Source organism: Sus scrofa, chromosome 3, assembly GCF_054392235.1.
Source record: "Sus scrofa isolate SSC_HxYL_T2T_F1_AM1 chromosome 3, Sscrofa_HxYL_maternal_Yorkshire_Landrace_v2.0, whole genome shotgun sequence".
NCBI classification, from domain to species: Eukaryota; Metazoa; Chordata; class Mammalia; order Artiodactyla; family Suidae; genus Sus; species Sus scrofa.
The window spans coordinates 139,202,112-139,221,730 of record NC_139385.1 but is presented as its reverse complement, the minus strand read 5'-3'; the positions used below and the strand labels follow the sequence as shown (position 1 = coordinate 139,221,730).

Sequence of the window (19,619 nt, the reverse complement as noted above, 5' to 3'; positions counted from 1 at the left end):
ATCCCTGCCAGATGGTCACCGTTTATTTATGTTTTATCCATTCAGCTTGTCAAGTGTCCATGTGTGCTCAGGGCTGGGCTTCAAGATAAAAAAAACAAGGGTGAGAAACTCTGTTTCTTGGTGGTCCCGCTGTGGGGCAGTGGCATCGGCAGTGTCTTGGGAGCATTGACATATGCCCCCCTGGCATAGTGGGTTAAGGGTCCAGCGTTGCCACAGCTGCGGCTTCAGTTGCAATTGCGGCTCGGATCTGATCCCTGGCCCGGCAACTCCACATGCCACGGGGTGGCCAAAAAAAGAAAATGTATTTCTTACATCTTCTGAAATACCCGCTCCCCAAATGATGGGGATATTGGACCCAAAGGAGCCCAGTTCATGCTGGGCATCTTCCTAAGAAGTGCCGCCTCCACGGTGCCGTGCCTGCCTGGGCTGCGGAGGAAACGCCTGCTCCCTTCTCTTTGTGGCAGCCTTTATATTTTCGAGGGCTTCCTGTGGCTTTTGTTTAGTCTCCTTCCTCCAGAAGAAAAATCCAGTTCCTAGTTGAAGCCCTTCTAACCGATGTGCTTCAGGGCGGCGCCTCCCCCGGCGCCTGTCTTGGGACGTGCTCCGGCCTTTGCCTGTCCCGCACGCTTGACTCGGCCATAGGGTCCAGCGTGAGATACACACAGAAAGGGGAAGGCAGCCTGACAACGGGACGGCGGCTGGTTTTCTTCTGCAGTGACGAGCACCGTCCCGGGCAGGGGATGGGGAAGAGAACCAGGAGGCGGTCAGGGTCGATCTGGCCGCTCCAGGCACAGGGACTGGGAGATGTGTCACTGAAGGAAAGCCCACTGAGCGGACTTGGCTCCTCTGACCCTGGTGTGGCACAGAGCAGGTGCTTTGGAAGCAGTTGCAGAGTAGATGCGCAACCAAAAGGGCCAAGATGGACCCTTTTATGCCTGAATGCATCTTCCTTTCCAGTGCGTTAGAGGCCGTCCTGTTCCGGAAAGGCTCGGTGAGCACGTCTGCAGGCTGGGTGCTGGGCCCACATAGGGCTGTCCAGTCCGGAGGCGGTGTCCTGACTTCTCGCTTTTTTCGCACGTAGAACCAAGATCGAGAAGGAGAAGAAGGAGCACGCCAAGCTCCACGGGATGATCCGCACGGAGATAAGCGGGGCTGAGATCGCCGAGGAGATGGAGAAGGAGCGGCGGTTCTTCCAGCTGCAGATGTGCGAGGTGCGCGCTCCCGCCTCCGGCAGAGGCTTCGGCCCAAACGCTGATGCGCTGTTGGATGCCCTTGTCCAGGGTTGGCTCCTCAGGGAGCCGTAGGCTTCTAGAGAGTGGGATTGGAGTAACCTGACACCAGCCTTTTATTAAAGATGGGGAAAGACTGCAGAATGGTCTTTGGCCTCACGCAGCTGCTCATGCACGCTCGCCTCTATGGACGTTAGCGGCAGTGCTCCCTGTTTTTTTAAGCAGGTGCCTCAGGTCCCCTTGTAGCCTAGGAATCAGAGCCAAGGGAGACAGAGCCTCTGTCCCCGCAGGCCAGGCCCCCGCCTCTGGAAGCGCGTCCACCCAGGCCTCACCTGCTTGTGGTGGGGATGCGGCCCGGGGCCTTGGTGCCCTGGGGAGGGAAAGACATGCAGGAGGAGCTCCGAGCATTTCTCTGCTGGAGGCTCAGGGATGGGAGAGCAAGGACCAGGCCTGTGCTCCCAGCGTGTTTGTGCCTTGCTTCTGAGTCTGTTTGTGGAAACAGTTGCCCACTCTGCCCAAGGGTTCACTCCTGGTGGTGGGAGTGAAGCCCTTTGTGCATGGTGGCATTTGTGTCCTCTGCTGTAGCCAGGCAGACTCCCGTTTTAAATATCACAATGCAAGGGTGATATTCGTGACAGGTATTGAAGCAAGGTTCAGCCAGCTCTCAATTCCCTGTAAGCAGGTCACAGCAAAGCTAAGCAAAAGGCACTTTCTCATTTTGAAATGTTTGTTAATTTGTAAATTACAGCAAGAGCTTGACTTTATAAATGTGTACCTTAGGAGAATATTTGAATGAGTTTTTATTCCAGAGCAAACGCTTACAGGGTCAGCAGAGGGGGATCAGTGCCAGGGATCGGGGGTATATTTGGCTGGATTAGTGCAGCCACTCTGGCTCCCTTTTGGTTTCTGTTTACATGGGATTTCTTTTTCCAGCCTTTTACTTTCTTTCTTTTTTTATAAGGGCCTCAGGTGCCCCATATGGAAGTTCCTGGGCTAGGGATCAGATTGGAGCTGCAGCTGCCAGCCTACAGCACAGCCACATCGAGCCACATCTGCGACCTGCGCTGCAGCCTACAGCAACACTGGATCCTTATCCCACTGAGTGAGGCTGGGGATCGAACCTATATCCTCAGGGACACTGTGTCAAGTTCTTAACCTGCTGAGCAACAACAGGAACTCCCGGCAGTCTGTTACTTTCAACCTATGTGTATCTTTGGATCTAAAGTGTGTTTCCTGTAGACAGTCTGTATTTGGATCATGTTTTTTTAATCCATTCTGACAATCTCGGCCTTTTGATGGGATTGTCTAATCATTCGCATTTGATGTTACGATTGATGTGGTTGGATTTCTGTCTGCTCTTTTGCTTTTTTTGTGTTCTTTGTCATATGTCTTTCTTTTCTGTTCCTGCTTTGCTGCTTTGTCTTTCATTACATGGATATTTAGAAAGTTAACTAAGCCCCAGGTGTTACTGTAGGTCGGGGAATGGTGTTGTTACACACATGGTGTTTTATAAACAGACGTCACGCATAATCGCACCTGCCGGGCCCGCGTCACGTAGTGTTGGAGAAGTCAGCCTGTATGATCGGAGGTGGCCGAGGAAGCCCCTGTGTGTTGGACAAACACAGGGTGTTGCTTTTGTTGAGTCGGGGTGGCGTTACGTGGTGGTGGCTCACAGTGTGGACTTGGAACGGGTGTGTGAGTTCCGCGTGTGCTCTTTGGCTGGAAGAAGGGAGTCTGTCGACCTGACCTCGGCAGGACTGCTGGTTACGGTCCCTGCAGGGAGTGTGCCCCTCACCAGCGTGTTACTGGCACATCCATACCTGGAGGGGTGTGGCGTCCAGCCTCAGCTCGGTCACTGCTTTCTGGGCCCTGCACCCCACACTGGGTGCTGTTCCTTGTCTGGGCGAACCGGTGATGTGGGCCGCTAAGACGGGTGGTTTTATTGGAAAAACACGATCTGGCCGATGCTTCCAAGTCATACCCGGGAGCCATCTGTCAAGGGGTCCCCAATAGTTGTCAGGCCCGTCTTTGCTGAGCATTGCGGGGTCCCTGCCTCTGCAGGGCTGGGCGCAGGCGCAAAAGCAGGAGTTGGCTGAACTGGCAGTGAGGTTGGAGAGTCCAGAGGACGCGCCTGGTGAGGGCTGTCGACGTTGGCCAGGCAGACCCGGGCTGGAAAGTCTCAGAAAGAGCACCGGAAAAGCAGATCCTGAGAACTCAACCCCCAGAGCCAATAGATTGCTGCAGTTAAAGTCATTTTCAAATTGGTCAACTGGTTCTAAATGGAAGTTCTCGAGTTTTGTAAATGCTAGATGTTGTTTCGATGTTTAAAAGGTTCGTTGCCTGGGATCCAGGGAAGAAAAATGCGTTTCAGGTGGTTATTTTAAAGCTGTGGAACTTTTTCTTCAAAATGAATTTCACGAAGACGTCCAGTGCGTTCAGATAGGTTAGAGCTTCTGTGAATTGAGACTGTGTGAGCTAGCCACTCTCGCTTTTTTATGATTATAAAAATATGTGCTTTAAAAAAAAAATATGTGCTTTTAAAAATTGGTCTTGGAGTTCCCATCGTGGCACAGTGAAAACGAATCCGACTAGGAACCATGAGGTTGCGGCCATGAGGTTGCGGGTTCGATCCCTGGCCTTGGTTAAGGATCTGGCATTGCCGTGGGCTGTGGTGTAGGTCACAGACTCAGCTTGGATCCCACGTTGCTGTGGCTGTGGTGTAGGCCAGCAGCAACAGCTCTGATCCAACCCCTAGCCTGGGAACCTCCATATGCCGTGAATGTGGCCCTAAAAAGACAAAAGACGAAAAAAAAATTGGTCTTTATGTGTGTGTGTGTGTGTGTGTGTGTGTGTGTCTATATATATATGAAAGAAATTAAAAATCCCCGCAGGCGTTACTTACCAGAAGACAGCCCCTTTGGCATTTAGCTAAAGGCCTTTCAGGTGTTCTGTGACATGTCCGTAAAAACAACTGTGTAAACAGGCTCGTTCGCCACGGCTGCTTCGTAACCTGATTGTGTTCACTCATGAGTGTGCCACGGGCACCTTGCTAGGTCAGGAAGCCTCTGCTGTGTCGGCTTAATGGCTCCACAGCCCTTCTTCACGTGGACACACCGCGCTTCAATCTTCCGGTCATGACATTCGGATTGTGGATTGTCGGCGTGTTTCACTCTTACAAACAAGTCTGCAGGGAACCTTCTTTTCTGTTCATCTTTATAAACTTTTATGATTCTCTTCTTAATAAGTTCCTGCCAGTAGAATTTTTAGATCAAAGGTACATGCATTTTAATGTTCGACACATGGCCAAGCATCTTATTAACCATTTAACCGTGTCAGTGCACGGCCAACGGCGTGTTTAATTAACAGTGAATAAGTATCGAAGAGGAGGGAATGGGGACACGGAGGCAGCGGGGTTTGGCGGAGGGGCGTTTGTAGTTCCTGTTTCAGACCCACTTCCCAGGTCCACGGGGCTGCCCGGCCCATCTGCCAGGACGCTGGAACGTGAGTTTCCCAGGTTGCAGCTGAGGTGCCTGTGGTCCGCGGGGCTCAGCAGCTCGTTATGGGGCCTTCAGTCTTAGAGGTGACACCTTCTCGGGGTTGTTGATACCCTATCCCAGCAGTGGATGGGACCAGGAATTTATGGGGTCGTTGTTCTAGAAACTTCTAGCAAAGAAGAGATGTATTTCCTGATACTCGTTTTATAGCTCCCTGGGGCTTCCTGATATCTTAGTGGTGGTTCCAAGTTAAAATGGCTTTTAATTTATTTGAATTTAAAATTTAATTTTTTTAATCAACACTTCAAGTATTAGGGAAGTGTTTTTGTATGAGAGACAAGGAGACAAAGTCTCGACTACAGAAGATTGGCAAGTTAGCGTTTAGACCACGAACTGTCTGGAGAAAGGGACCCGGGACAGAGTGTTTGGGCAGGAATGTTTGAGATAGAATCCCTTTCATTCCAACCAGCCTCATTCTTCAATTTTCTACTGTACAGCAGGGTGGCCCAGTAGCACATACATGTATACATTCTTCCTTCTCATATTATCATGGCGAAAATTTCTCCCAGCTGGTTAAGACAGCTTGTTTTATTATAGGAGTTCTTGGCACTAAACTTATAGTTAAGCATTTAATTACCTGTATGTCAGAGAATTCACTCAAAGAAAGCTTTAGTTCCAGCATTCCGAAACTGTGACGCATCTCCCCTGAGCTCTGCCCATGGTCCAGAATGTCAGAGAGGCAGAGGTGAGGCTGTGTCCTCAGAAGCTAGTGTTGTGCTCCTATTCTGCTTCTATCCATGACATAATCCTGTTTTGTGTTTTCTTAACAGTATCTGCTGAAAGTCAATGAAATTAAGATAAAAAAGGGAGTGGATTTGCTTCAGAATCTGATCAAGTATTTTCATGCCCAGTGCAAGTAAGTTCCCTTTCTTCGTTGTGATGGTATTTCAGATGTGTCTCTCTCTTGATGGCAACTTCTGGGAGATGTGTAGTATCGCGTGGAGCAAAACAAGCACTTATTTAAAAATCTGTAGTACAAGGGATGAAACAGGGATGCAGGCCACCACACGGATGAACCCTGAAAACGCGTTAAGTGGAAAAAGCCAGAAAGAAAAGGCCGCACACGTATACTGTATGATTCCCCTAATTAGAAACGTCAGGAATAGGCAGATCCACAGAGACAGAAGGCAGGTTAGTGATGTTGCCAGGGCTGAGGGGAGGGCAAGTGGGGAGTTACTGCTGAGGGGCTGATGAAAATATTCCAGAATTAGGTCGTGCTGATGCTTACTCAACTTCGTGAATAAATTGCTAAAAACCACACAACTGTGCACTTTAAAGCGGTACATTTTATGGTTGGAGAATGATATCGCAAAAACTAAAAATAATGTCAATTTCTATATAGTTATTTCTGCTTTTTTTTTGTAAAAGGGCAAACTTGTTTGATCCTCAGGTGTCTTTTGTTTATTTGGTTTTGTTTGCTTTTAATGATTTTTTATAATGATTTGTATTTTCTCCATTATAGCTGGTTTACAGTGTTCTGTCAATTTTCCACTGTATAGCAAGGTGACCCAGTCACACATACATGTACGCATTCTATTGTCACACATTATCATGCTCCATCAGAAGCGACCAGACATAGTTCCCAGTGCTACACAGCAGGATCTCATTGCTTATCCATTCCAAAGGCAATAGTTTACATCTATGAACCCCAAATTCCCAGTCCATCCTGCTTCCTCCCCCTCCCCCTTGGCAACCACAACTCTGTTCTCCAAGTCCATGATTTTCTTTTCTGTGGAAAGGTTCATTTGTGCCATATATTAGGTTGCAGATCTAAGTGATATCATACGGTATTTGTCTTTCTCTTTCTGACTTGCTTAGTAGGAGAGTCTCTAGTTCCATCCATGTTGTTGCAAATGGCATTGTTTTTTTGTTTTTATGGCTGAGTGGTATTCCATTGTGTATATATACCACTTCTTCTTAATCCATTCATCTTTCAATGGACATTTAGGTTGTTTCCATGTCTCGGCTATTGTGAATAGTGCTGCGGTGAACATACAGGTGCACGGATCTTTTTAAAGGGAAGTTTTGTCCGGATAGATGCCCAAGAGTGGGATTGCTGGGTCATGTGGTTTTCTAAGGAACCTCCATACTGTTCCCCATAGTGTTTGTACCAGCTTACATTCCTACCAACAGTGCAGGAGGGTCCCTTTTCTCCACACCCCCTCCAGCATTTGTTATTTGTGGGCTTATGAATGATGGCCATTCTGACTGGTGTGAGGTGGTACCTCATGGAAGTTTTGACTTGCATTTCTCTAATAATCAGGGATAGTGAGCATTTTTTCATGTGCTTGTTGGCCATCTGTATATCTTCTTTGGAGAAATGTCTATTCAGGTCTTTTGCCCATTTTTCACTTGGGTCGTTGGCTTTTTTGCTGTTGAGTTGTATAAGTTGTTTGTATGTTTTGCTGTTAATGATTTTTATTTTTTCCGTCATAGCTGTTTTTTACAGTATTCTGTCAGTTTTCTGCTGTACAAAGTAACCCAATCACACGCACATATACATATATGCATTCTTTTTTCACGTCATCCTCCGTCATGCTCCGTCACGCGTGATTTTTGTCTAAAGAGGAATGAGGTGGTACTGATGCAGTGTCTTAAATTCAAAGCACGCTTTCTGTCGGCCCCTCATTCCCTGGGCCTCACCTCTTGGCCTCACTTGTCTTCTGCTCCCCCATCGCTGCTGTGAACAGGCTGGGGTTCAGCGCTATCCTTGCCGGGCGCGTGCCCTGTGCCAGGCCGCGCCCGGGGTGTGGAGGCAGAGTCACGCTCATCACGGGCCCAGTTCCTGGGGGAGTCGGACTTCGGCCAACATGCTTATGGTTGGACTGAATTTAACAAAGTTCTCTGAGGTACAGAAACCTAAGGAGGAATGTACCAGAAGGACCTCATGTAGACGATTCGGATTGAGGGCAGAATTTTTCTTTTCTTTTTCTGTTTTGTCCTGTGCTGTGTTTCCCAGCAGCCGGAACGTGGGGTAGCTGGCACACAGTAGGTGTTCACATCCTTCCTGAACGAGCCGCAGGCCTCTTTGAGGGGACCTGAAGGATGAGTGGGAGCTAGCAGGCAAGATGCAGGGACGAACCTTCCAGGCCAGGGCCAGGTCTCGAGGCAGGACGAAAGGCAGCGTGACTCATGCATAGCGAGCGAGGTGAAGCTGCGGAAAAGAGCCTGAGGGGGCGGCGTGGAAGTCTCGCTAGAGGCCTTAGGTTTTACCCCCGACATACGAAGACGCTCTCAAAGTTTCGAGCAGGGGGTTCGCTCAAGCTCAGGTGACTGAGCTCCCACTAGTGCCTGGTGACATGGTAAGAAGGAGCTGAGTTCCTGCAGGCCTGGACTTGAGGTGGAACTGGGGAGACGAAGCAGGTGCAGGAGGGTTTTGGGGAGGTGTGTGGCTGTGAGGCGACAGCAGCGAGACGGAAAGAGAGGGGCTTGACTGGGGGAACATCGGGGAGGCTCTGCTGGTCACAGGATTCCCTGACCTGGGGTGGGAGCGGGTGTGCGATGCCTCAGGTACACAGCCGTGTCCGTGGGCGGCCGTGGCCACACCCACCCACTCGCTTTTCCCTACATGGGCCATGCCCCACGCTGATGTTCCTTTGTCTCAAAATCCATCCTGTTCCTTCCAAGACCCAGTTCGTGTGTAACTGCGGCTTCAAAGGCGTCCGCTCTGCCCGCCGGAGCACGTGTCTCCTCGTTAGCGCTGTGCTCTCTCCGCATCCCCACGGTGGCATCTTCCACGTTGCGTCGTGTCTCCTGCTGAACTGTACCCTCTCTGAGGAAGCCCTCCGTGACGTCTGCTTTGATCTCTGGCACGTTTACCTGGCACACGTGTGCGGCGGTGAATTGCGCTGTTGGGTGGCACGGAGCTGCACTTTGGAACCTTAACCCGCCTCTGGCCTCACTGTGTCTCTAAAGCCGGGGGGTCCAGCAGAGGAGGGTGTGCGGGGTGATTCTTCTGGGCTCAGAGAAGCGCTCCAAGCTTGGAAGAGCAGGCTCAGGGAATAGAAAGACCCCGAATTTGTAAAACTTGGAGGTGAATTCTTCAACAGAGACGCAGCATCCTGTGATGAACCTACAACTCGCGTCTTCAGCCTTATCCTCGCAACCTTGTGTGAGGCCGTTTAGGAAGCGGGTGGCTTCCTTGCTGGTGTTTTATTTTTAAGAAGAAGTTATTCTGGGATTTCCTTTTTTTCTTTATTTTGCCCAAACCGATCAGTTGGGTAGCAACAGACCTCTTGTGGAAAAGTGAACTATTTGGCCTTTTATGGGCATGAGCTCAGTAACCTTTAAAAATGATGAATCTTACATGACTTCCTTTTTGGATGTGAGAGAGAGAGAGAGAGTGTGTGTGTGTGTGTGTGTGTGTGTGTGTGTGTGTGTGTACGTGCTCTTCAAATCATTTGAACAGCTTTGACTTTTCAGACGCAAGTTTCGGGGGATAAAATGTGGAACCCGAGTGACTCAGCCATTGGGCACAGGAGCCTGTGGCCACACGTACGTTTCTCCACGGTGGGGTTCGGGGGGTCCTTCATGCCCCGTGTAACATCCCCGGTCTCCGCCTCTCACCCCGGAGTCATGGCTGTGTCTGGCGGACAGAGACCACTGCTCAGCTGATGCTGGTCTCTGCAAGGACCAGGAGGCCACTGTGTGGAAACGAGACTTTGTGGAGGCACGTTTCAATCCGTGTCCACCCCTAAAACTGTGTGGAGAGCGATTATTTTGCTTTTCCTCCCTTTATGCTCTTCACCGGCAGAATGCATGGAGAGCGCCTGGTAGTCTGTGTCTTTGATTTCATCTAAGGCGAGAATGGGTGTCTCTACCTGCTGGAAGATCCAGGGAAATGTATCTTACTAGCCTTTCTGCTGACGATCGAGGATCCTGTCCTCCAGTAGAGCCTAGACGGGACCGTCTTTAAAACAGTGATAAACGGACGCAGTCTTGTTCCAGATCGTGGTGATGAGCCTGGGAGTGACTTGTCCTTTAAGCAGATGCCTGCTGAGCCCTGCTGTGACCTGCTGCTGCTCGGTGGACTTGGGTTGCAGGTGCCCTGAAGAAGCCCGCTCTCGTGGAGGGAAGGGCAGAGGCCACCAGCTGGGAGAGGCGTGCGGTTGGGGGGGCTGGAGTAAGGGGGAGGCCACTCAGCTTGAAGACTGAATCTCAGTAGGTGGATTTTAAATTTTTTTTTTTTTTTTTTTTTTTTTGGCTTTTTAGGGTCGCACCTGTGGATCTGAGCCACATCTGTGACCTACACCTCAGTTTGAGGCAACGCCCGATCCTTAACCCACTGAGCCAGGCCGGGATCAAACCCGCATCCTCATGGATACTAATCAGGTTCTTAATCCACTGAGGCACAACAGGAACTCCAGTTTTAAAGACTAGAGGATTTAACCAGGTAGGCTAGAAAACATTTGATAGAAAACGAAATTTGTCATTTGGTAGTATTACTGGTAGGAGTGCCCGTCATGGCTGTGAGGGGTCAAGAAGCCGACTAGTATCCATGAGGATGCCGGTTCGGTCCCTGGCCTCACTCAGTGGCTTGAGGATCTGGCGTTGCCATAACCTGTGGCGTAGGTCACAGATGCGGCTCGGATCCTGTGTTGCTGTGCCCGTGGCGTAGGCCTCGGCAGCAGCTCCAGTTTGACCCCTAACCTGAGAACTTCCATATGCCACAGGTGCTGCCCTAAAACAAAACAAAACAAAAATAATAAAAAATAAAAAAATATTGATGGTAGAAGCTTGGGACAGTGTTAACAGGCTCAACATAAGAAAAATCGTGCTGGGGGTTTGTCCCTAGAAAGGCTGCAGTGGCAGTCAGCCAAGCAGCAGGGGGGCCCTTCTCGCGAAGCTTCCCCTACGGCCAGAGACGGTGTCCAGATGCGCCTCGGTGAGGACGGGTCAGAAAGACGGGAGTTTTGAAAACTGCAGGGAGGAGGCGCTGCCGATGATCCAGGCTGGCTCGGCCTGTGCAGAGGCGCAGTCAGACCCGCGATGTTCGTCCAGACGCCGTCTCGTGTCAGGACAGGGGACGCCTCCGAGCCCGCGCCTCCCCGCGGGGCGCCGGCCCCGGCCGAGCGGGGCGCCCGCAGCCTTTCCCCAGGAGCACGGCCGTTTCTGGGCTCCCTCCTGCCCGTGTTTGCTCCCCTTCTCCCAGGGGCGTCCACTCGGGAGGAAGGGAGGGAGCGCCCGGGTTCTCAGTCCTGGGCGCGTTCTTCCCAGTTTCCTTCTCGTTGGAAACCGCTGCTCTGTGGTGGCCCTTGTGCTCTGAGCGGAAAGCACAGGACGCGCGAGCCTCGGCCTTTCTGCCCTGACCGTGGCAACAGACGTGGAAAATGATGACCGCGCTGACACGGTTGCCAGGCCGAAAGCAGATTCTGTGTGTAGGAAAGAAGTGAGTTAGGCAGAGCACAAGAATGACAGTGTGAAGTTAGCCAAGGATTCAGGTCATTGAGGACCTCTCACGGCCAGCCTCCGATCCCTAATGACCAGCTAGCGAGTGGTTGGCAACCCAGCTCCTGAGCGCGTGTTCCCCCGCCTTGCTCCCTCCCTCCTTGCAGGTGCTGGGCTCGGGTGGCCTCGTGCTCACAGTCCCTCCTGTTAACCGCATCCTTGACCTGGGAAGATCCCACAGGACCGTTGCTGAGCTTAAGAGAAACAAACCAAGACCCCCAAGGCGCTTTTTTGAGGGTCGTCTCCTTGGTGCCCAGTAACTGGCCCCCGGCGTTAGAGACGCTCCTTCCTTAATTTCTTCATTCAGCAAGGGCTGTGTGCTTGACATGGGCTGGGTTTTGTGACTACGGTGTCCTCACCACCACCCCTGAACTTCAGAGCTCATGGGCGAATTAGATTTGAAACAGTTACACCAAAGAATACGTGATGGCAGTTGTGGTTTGAAGCCAGAGGCAGAGTGCTCTGAGACGGGCCGGCCAAGGAGCCAGCTTCAGAAGGATGGGGGTCGTGGCACTCCTCGCCGGCGAGGCCCTATTTAACGTAAAACTCGAAGAGTCAGGCTCCCCTGTGGCTGAGTGGGTTAAGGATCTGGTGATGTCATTACTGCGGTGCAGGTTCAGTCCCTGGCCCAGGAACTTGTGCATGCTGCGGGCATGGCCCCCCAAAAATGCCTTGAGTGAGTGGGAATGAACCAGGCAAAACAAGGTAGGCTGCAGAGAGAACTTTTTAGAGGGCAGAGGCGCACATGCCAAGGGCCTGAGGCTGGGACTCAGCAGCTGTAGAGGAATAGAGGAAAGGCTGCTGTGTCTGGAACAAGCGGAGTGTGGTGTGGCCTGAAGACATAGGCAGAGGCCACATCACACAGGTGCTGTGGGCCTTGCACGGGTTTGAATCTCCCCTCTGCTCTGTGGGAAGCCTCTCAAGAGCGTCGGCCTGCTGTGGCCGCAGAAAAACTCCTCCAGCCTCTCCTGCACTTCCCCAGTCACTTGCTGCAAAGTACTTCACAAGCACTGGGTTCCGAGCGTTAAGAATAAAAAACTCCAGAGTTCCTGTCGTGGTGCAGCGGAAATGAAGCCAACTAGGAACCATGAGGCCGCAGGTTTGATCCCTGGCCTCGCTCAGTGGGTTAAGGATCCGGCGTTGCTGTGAGCTGTGGTGTAGGTCACAGATGTGGCTCAGATCTGGCGTGGCTGTGGCTGTGGTGTAGGCCGGCAGCTGCAGCTCCGATTGGACCCCTAGCCTGGGAACCTCCATATGCCGCAGGTGCGACCCTAAAAATACAAAAGGCAAAATAAAAAGTTCCTTTTCGTATTCGATCTCAGTTTCTCCAGCCGCATCTCCCAGCTCCGTGCGGGGCGTGGCCGTTGCTGGGGCGGCCTTGCTCGGGGTTCCGCGTTCCTTCTCCTTTGCACTTGGCCATTGCCCGTCAAGGAAAGTGGTGTCTTCGTGTGTGCACCGCGTGCTTTCCTGGCCTCAGACTCTTCCACGCCTGCCCAGAGCCTCTACTGCCGTTTGTCCAGCGTGTTTCCCGCCATAAACTAAAAATCTCAGGCTCATTCTGTGTGGGTCTAGAAAGATCACCAGGCTTGTTGCAGCTGCTTTTCAGTGTGCTTCTCATGGTTTCGAGAGACAGTTCATTCTCCGTGTGCCTCGTATTTTAAGAATTGGTTCCTAGCCCTTTCCCCAGGAACTACACAGGAATCTCAGTCATTTCCTTTGTAAGTTTTTTCCTCCATCTGAAAAAAATTGTCTCTCTCTTATGAAACACAATCTGTGTTTTCTCTTTTCCTTCTAGTTTTTTCCAGGATGGACTGAAAGCAGTTGAAAGCCTCAAACCTTCCATTGAAACGCTTTCCACAGATCTTCACACAGTAAGTGGTTTTCCTCCTATGTTGAACGTTGAAAGGATTTTAATGCAAAAAACACGTTGATTGAGTGTGGCTTCTGGGCAGTCTCATGTTCGCGTGCCGTGATACCCAGAAAGTGCCAGGCCCCTAGCACCACGAGCATGGGGCCCCGCTCCGCCCCCGGTCGCGGTTGGGGGAGGTGGATTTGATGGAGAAACACCCTGTGAACTCCACCATCTCCCTGGTACATGGGTCGTACTCTTCTCTGTTCTGTTTTCCAAAGATCAAACAGGCCCAGGATGAAGAGAGACGGCAGCTGATACAGCTTCGAGATATTCTGAAATCAGCATTGCAGGTTGAACAGAAAGAGGTGAGGGGATTGAATTTTGAAAGCTCGCTCTGTCCCAGGAGCTTTGGGACCGAGGGGGTGCGAGCTGGGTCTTCCCGGTGCTCAGGTCACTGCGGGGCTGCGTCGGGCATCACCGCAGCACCTGCTTTGTTCTCTCGCTTGGTTTCATACAACCGTCTTTTTGAATGTGCTTATTTCCTGGGGGAAGCCTTAACCTTGGCATGGCCTTCACGCAGCCTTCAGCCTTTCCCGGCTGGTCCCCTGCTGCGTGAGTAGCTCTCAGGGGCTCCGTCACAGAGACGCTCCTCGTTTATGCCGCTGGGTCCCTCCCTGGGGCTCTGTGGTTTCCCTGCCCTGAAATACACGGACGCTGCCCATGTGGCGATAGCGGGTGACGAGTGGCCCTCTGAATCTTCCAGCCCCGAGAGTGTATTTTATAAAACGGGAGCAGCTCGGTTTTCTGAGAGCAGCTCTCCGATGGGCAGAAAGCGTCCATCTCCCCCTCGTACGATCCCTCCTCTGCGTGCTGACACGTTCGCACGGATCACCCGCATTGTGGGGACTCGCTAGAAAAACCGTTGGAAAGTACGTGTTAAGGTAATTTTATATGCTGGCTGCAGTGTGGATGTTATAATGTGAGGTGAACACAAATCCACTTCCTTGTCAGTAAAGAAATGTATCTAAATGTATAGCTAGTAGATTTTAGGCCAATAACCATTAAATTAGAGCATAAAGTTCGCTGTCGGCAGTTTCTTACACTCTGTTTTGTGTTAGTTCTTGTACTGTAACTGAATATTGTTGTTTTTCTCCCAAATGCATTTACCTTTTGTGACCGAAGTCTAGGAGAGTAAGTAGTTCAGTATTTTAATAAATTGTAGAATTTTGCATGCTTTCGTCATGAACTTCAAAAAATAAGCTGTTTCTTTGGTGTACGTATTAAAGCTAGTAGCACATGAAGTTTTTACCCCTCCTTTCAGTAGCGCTGGGTTTTACTAAATGGATCTGAACACATAAATGCTAGTAAAATAGAAATTTTCCAAGTTGACGGCTTAGCCTCTGGGGCCACGCTTGTGTGACAATGCAGCCCCTTGCCCCCTCTCCTCCCCCTGCAGAGCTGAATCTGCAGGTCCCTTTAATGCACCTAAGCCCTGCCTCGGGAGAGCCGCCTCAGCTCCCCCGGCCCCAGGGCTCTGGGGAGCACGCTCGGAAAGACTCTCCCTTGCCGTGTATCTGCTTGGGGACTGTTGGCTGTGTCTTCAGTGCACAGATGCTCTTTCTCCAGCGGGACCGTGCGCGGGTCGAGGATGCTTTCCCGCCTCTCTGGCCATCGCGTCAGAGCCCTGTATTGCTCGTCTAGTAGACTCTTGGTGCACATGGCTCAGCCAAGGGAGAGATTGGCAGATGGAGGTTGCATGAGCTGGGCATTACCCTCAGCGTGGTCACTTCTCCCAGTCCAGAGTCTAGGTCCTGATGCTTTGATATTCCCAAACATGGAATAGAAGCAGGAAAAGAAAGACGAAGAGAACTCGGAGTCTGGAGAATACAGTGGCCCGCTTGCATCCAGAAGAGGTAGCTCTGATGTGGGAGCCAGGATGCCGCCAAGGCCGCCGGCTCTCAGCAGGAGAGCTGCTGGGGATGGTTGAAAGCAGCGCTTGTCGGAGGAGGAGGATCACACCTGTGAAGCGGGGCTCAGGTGTGCACTGCAGGAGAGCCGGCGCTGCAGTTCGGTAGCCCTCTGGGCCCAGGGCAAGGGCCCTGTTTGCTTTGGCTCTGCGGAGGGAGGCGGTCTGAGACTGGTTGGTGGCAGAAAGCTGGTTATTTATAGCTCTGCAGAAAAATCTAACAAATGTACCAGCACAGACCAGAAGTCTTGAATGGTTTGTGGGTTTCGCGGGGTTTGTTGCCCAGCCCCTCTGCCCCACATGCACAGAGGGGTCAGGTGAAGCTGCGTCATTGTGCTCTTCCGGCTTTATGCCGAGAAGAGCTCCGACCCCCGGTCTCCTGGCTGTGAGTGTGTTGTCTTTTCTGTATGTCACATTCTGGATCGTGTTTTGATGACTTTGGATCCATAAATTGGACAGGCCTTGAATGTGATTATTAAGTTAAATCTTACCGATTTTAAGATAATTTTTATGATTGGGGTCCCTCTAGTTACAAAAATTGAACATTGTTGTTTCAGCTCTCGTTCCCTTTTTTGGTTTCTCTTCTGTGACGTAGAAACCTGAAGGTGTTGATGGATTTTATTCGGTGTTATAAAAATTCTACCTCTAACCACGTAATTGCAGTTCATGAAAATTAGGTAACGTGCCCCAGAAAAAGCTGTGCTGGTGGTTGGTGGGAGCTGCTCTTATTCTCTTCATGTAAATCTTAAGAGGCTCAGTCGTTTGATCTAAGTGAGAAATGTGCCCATTGCCTGTGGAGGCTCTTCCCCGTCACCTGCGCGCTGGCAGGGATGCCGTGCCATGATGACCCCAGCGCCCGCACAGCTCCACACCACTGACATTCCTGCTTTGTTTTGGATGTCCTTGGCCAGGTGTCCACGTCCCTGCTCCACCCCCGGGCAGCCTGGGCCGGCCCTTGGATCTGCCTCGGCAGGAGACTGGTTTGCTGATCACACAGTCAGCTGCCATTCTTTGGGCAGCTCTTCTAAGCCAGGCGCCGCACAGACACAGAGTAAGACAGATCCGGTTCTTACCTCTCGAAGGGCTCACGGGCTGGGTGGGGACAGAGTTGGAGAGCAGTGTGACAAGAGCGCCAATGGACAGCAGCTCCAGGAAGGGCTGTCACCCGGGGTGGGGCGGGCAGGTGTGTATTAAGAAGTGGGGTTGGCAGGATGACTCGGAGTTCGCAGACTTCCAGCAGGAGGGATGGGGGGCCAGTTTCTCACTGGGCCCGAGAGCTGCCGGGTGCCTGACCAGCTGGCAGAGCAGAAGAGCACGGATCTAACTGTGTGAACCCTGGGTCTCCCTCTTCCCACCAGCGTGAGCAGGTCCCTTGCCTCCTACATGCTTCACCTCTTCACCTGTGAACCAGGGGTGGTGTCGCCTGCCCAGGGAGTTGTCACGAGACCTCAGGGATAAGTTCTGTAACGCGCTGACACAGTATCGTGATAGACGGAGCCTGGTTCCTTCATCAGCAGATGCTGGGCTCCTGGACGCCGATGGCACAGTGGTGAACAGGGAAGGCCCAGTTCCCCTGTCTCGCTGGTGAACAGGGAACAGGGGTGGCTGGTGGTATCTCTGATGGGTCTCCCTGCCTACCCGTCCCTTCTCTGTGGGCTGGTCCCCTGGCACCTGGTCTTCGAGGCCCTGCCCCCCTTTTGCCCTCTTCTCCCCCGACCCTCCCCCAGTCTGGGCTCATCCCCTCACTCCTGAGCCAGGACTCCCGCTGTGTCCCCTTCCCGGGCCTCCTCAGCATTCCATCTGTCCCCTCGCCTGCCCTCTATAGTCAGGGCGTTGCCACCCGCTTCCTGTCTCAGGCGTTCCCAGGCACTTGGTGTGACCCGCAGTCAGGGTCACGACAGCATGGCAGGGCGGGTTGTTTATGACTTGAGCCCTGAGAGGAGGACTGCACCTGCTGGAGGTCACGCACGCGTGTCAGGCCAGGATTTGAGCCCTGGTCTGGTCCACAGCAAGGCTCTTCTCTCCATGTGACTCCGCTCTCGCGAGCCGGACAGTCTTTCCAGAACAGTGGCCGAGCCGGTGGCAGGGAGCTTGGCGAGCACTCGGCGTGGCACTCGCGTAGCAGAGCCGCCCGCTCCTCGTGTGTCTACGCGCCTGCACGGGGACAGACCGCTGCCGTCTGGGAAGACGGGGGGGCGGTTGGGCATCACAGCGCCCCCTTGGCAGAGGGACTGTAAGCCTCCAGCGGTGACTCCTTGGCAACCCTTACGGCACAGGAATTGCCTGAACACAGATAAAATGTAAAAGCGCTCATGATGGGGCTTTTACATCATTACCCACCCCCCGGGGCTTAGGGAGCTCGGAGGTGCTCTGCTGTCACGAGTAAACCCGAGTGTGAATGTGTGTGTGTACACACCCGTGTATATATGTGTGTACACACCCGTGTATATATGTACAAAATCCATGAGTGTACACACATGCGCACGTACGTGTGTTATACACGCATCACAATCCCCCCCGTCCCTGAGGATTTCAGCTGGGGCCTCCCCCGCTTGTCTGGGCGGTTTCTGTGTTGCCAGGATCCAGTGGCTGACACTTGATAAGCCGCACAGGACTTAAGCTCGTGGACGGTGCCTGGGATCTGAGGGCTTGTCTCGATGTCACAGAGCAGAGGACACGTGGGCATCGATAGGGTTTTATGAGAGCTTTTCTAAAGGCCCATAAAACGCCCGCTTAACGTGCGTGCTTCAGACACGCGGTCTCCACGCGGCGCGGCTCCCTCGTCAGGCGCGAGGTGTCCTTGGGCTCCCAGGGGAGCACGGGAGACCCAGGGGGTCTCTGAGGGTCCCGGCAAGCTGGGCCCCCGGCCAGTTGCCTGTCCGCATCGTGCGATGAGGATTCTCCCCAGAAAGAGAGGATTTCTTTCCCTTGAACCGGCTCCATTAAATTGAAATCTTGTGGGAGGTGATGGGAGAAAAGGAATGTGTATTTATGCGGGTGACTGGGTCACTCGGCTCTGCAGCAGAAATGGGCACAACATGGTAAATCAATTATACTTGAATAAAAATAAATAATTACAAAACCAAAATACCCGAAACATTGAAACCTTGGTTCGATGACGGGGCTGACCTCCCTTCCCCTGATCGTGTGTCGTATAAAACACCTGGATCAACAGGCGGACAGAGGCTGGTTTGGGCCCGCCACGTAGACGTCACCTGGAAGAGGCGGAAATGATTCGTTTCTAAAGCAGCTTCAGTTTTATGTTAAGCAGATTGCATTCTTCTTAACAGATTTTAAATTTAACAGTTTCAGATTTGCTTGTATTTTTAAGTTAATTCAATAAGTGCTTTGTCTGAAGAATAAAACAGTCACTTCTGAGTTCACGTTGCGGCACAGCGGAAATGAATCTGACTAGGAACCGTGAGGTGGCAGGTTTGATCCCTGACCTCGCTCAGTGGGTTAAGGATCCAGCGTTGCCATGGGCTATGGTGTAGGTCACAGACGTGGCTCGGATCCCTGTTGCTGTGGCTGTGGTGTAGGCCGGCAGCTACAGCTCTGGTTCAACACCAACCTGGGAACTTCCATAAACCTGTGGATGTGCCCCTAAGAAGCAAAAAAATAAAAGTCATTTCTTCCCCAGCCTCTGACATAGGGTCTGACTTTGTTGAAAAGAAGAATGTCCTTTATCCTGTTCATTGGTTCTGTAAAGACTTCTGATGAATATGCTTGGCAGGAATGCTTTTAGCAGTGTTGTCACATGGTTTCATCACCTATTTTTGTGCAGTTTTTTTTTCTCCCGAAATCAGTAGACATACTCCTTAGTTGTGCAGTTTAGTCTTTTGACAGGTTTATTTTTAGTCTTTCAAAGAGATTCATACAGGTGAGCAATATTTCTCCATTTCCCTCTACTGCATTCATTTCCTGTGATGAGATTGCGCTAAATTTCTGGCGCCAGTAGGCACTGCCCTTTTGAGAGTAGGCAGAACCCAGGGCCATCCTCATTCAATGACGGAGCTGTTTGCCCTGGTTGCCCACAGGCAGGAGTGCCGCGTGGACTCCTTGTGGAAAAGAAGGACGTTTCTCCTATTTTGGGGTCTGCTTGTTCGGACCGTTGTCAGTTCAATAATGAAATGATTGAGCACATTCGTGATTTCTTTGTGTGTGTGTGTGTGTGTGTGTGTCTTTTTAGGACTGCACTCGTGGCATATGGAGATTCCTAGGCCAGGAGTCCATTCTGAGCTACAGCAGCCGGCCCACACCACAGCCACAGCAATGCAGGATCTGAGCCACGTCTGCAACCTGCATACACCACAGCTCACAGCAATGCCAGATTCTCAACCCACTGAGAAGGCCAGGGATCAAACCCGTGTTCTCGTGGATACCAGTCAGATTCGTTTCCACTGAGCCATGATGGGAATTCCCACATTATTGACTTCTTGAATGAAGTCCTTTTTTAAATTTTCTGCAGAGTTATTCCGTATATATTTTAGAGTTTAAAAAGTCAGTGCTAGACAGCCCTTGCTCGTGGATTGGAAGACTTATCGTTGTTAGGTTGGCAGCACTCTCCAGAT

General features: G+C 51.7%; 1 protein-coding gene across 15 annotated transcripts in view; it reads left to right on the top strand.

The window, feature by feature from the left end:
- Positions 1-19,619, top strand: part of ASAP2 (ArfGAP with SH3 domain, ankyrin repeat and PH domain 2) — a 164,301-nt gene that overhangs the window by 96,229 nt on the left and 48,453 nt on the right. For all 15 annotated transcript variants that reach the window (XM_085020000.1, XM_085019995.1, XM_021087869.2 and 12 more), the window contains 4 exons: positions 1,082-1,211; positions 5,554-5,639; positions 13,026-13,101; positions 13,361-13,447. In XM_085020000.1, coding sequence (XP_084876126.1) covers positions 1,082-1,211; positions 5,554-5,639; positions 13,026-13,101; positions 13,361-13,447 — 379 coding nt within the window. The remainder of the gene's footprint in view (positions 1-1,081; positions 1,212-5,553; positions 5,640-13,025; positions 13,102-13,360; positions 13,448-19,619) is intronic.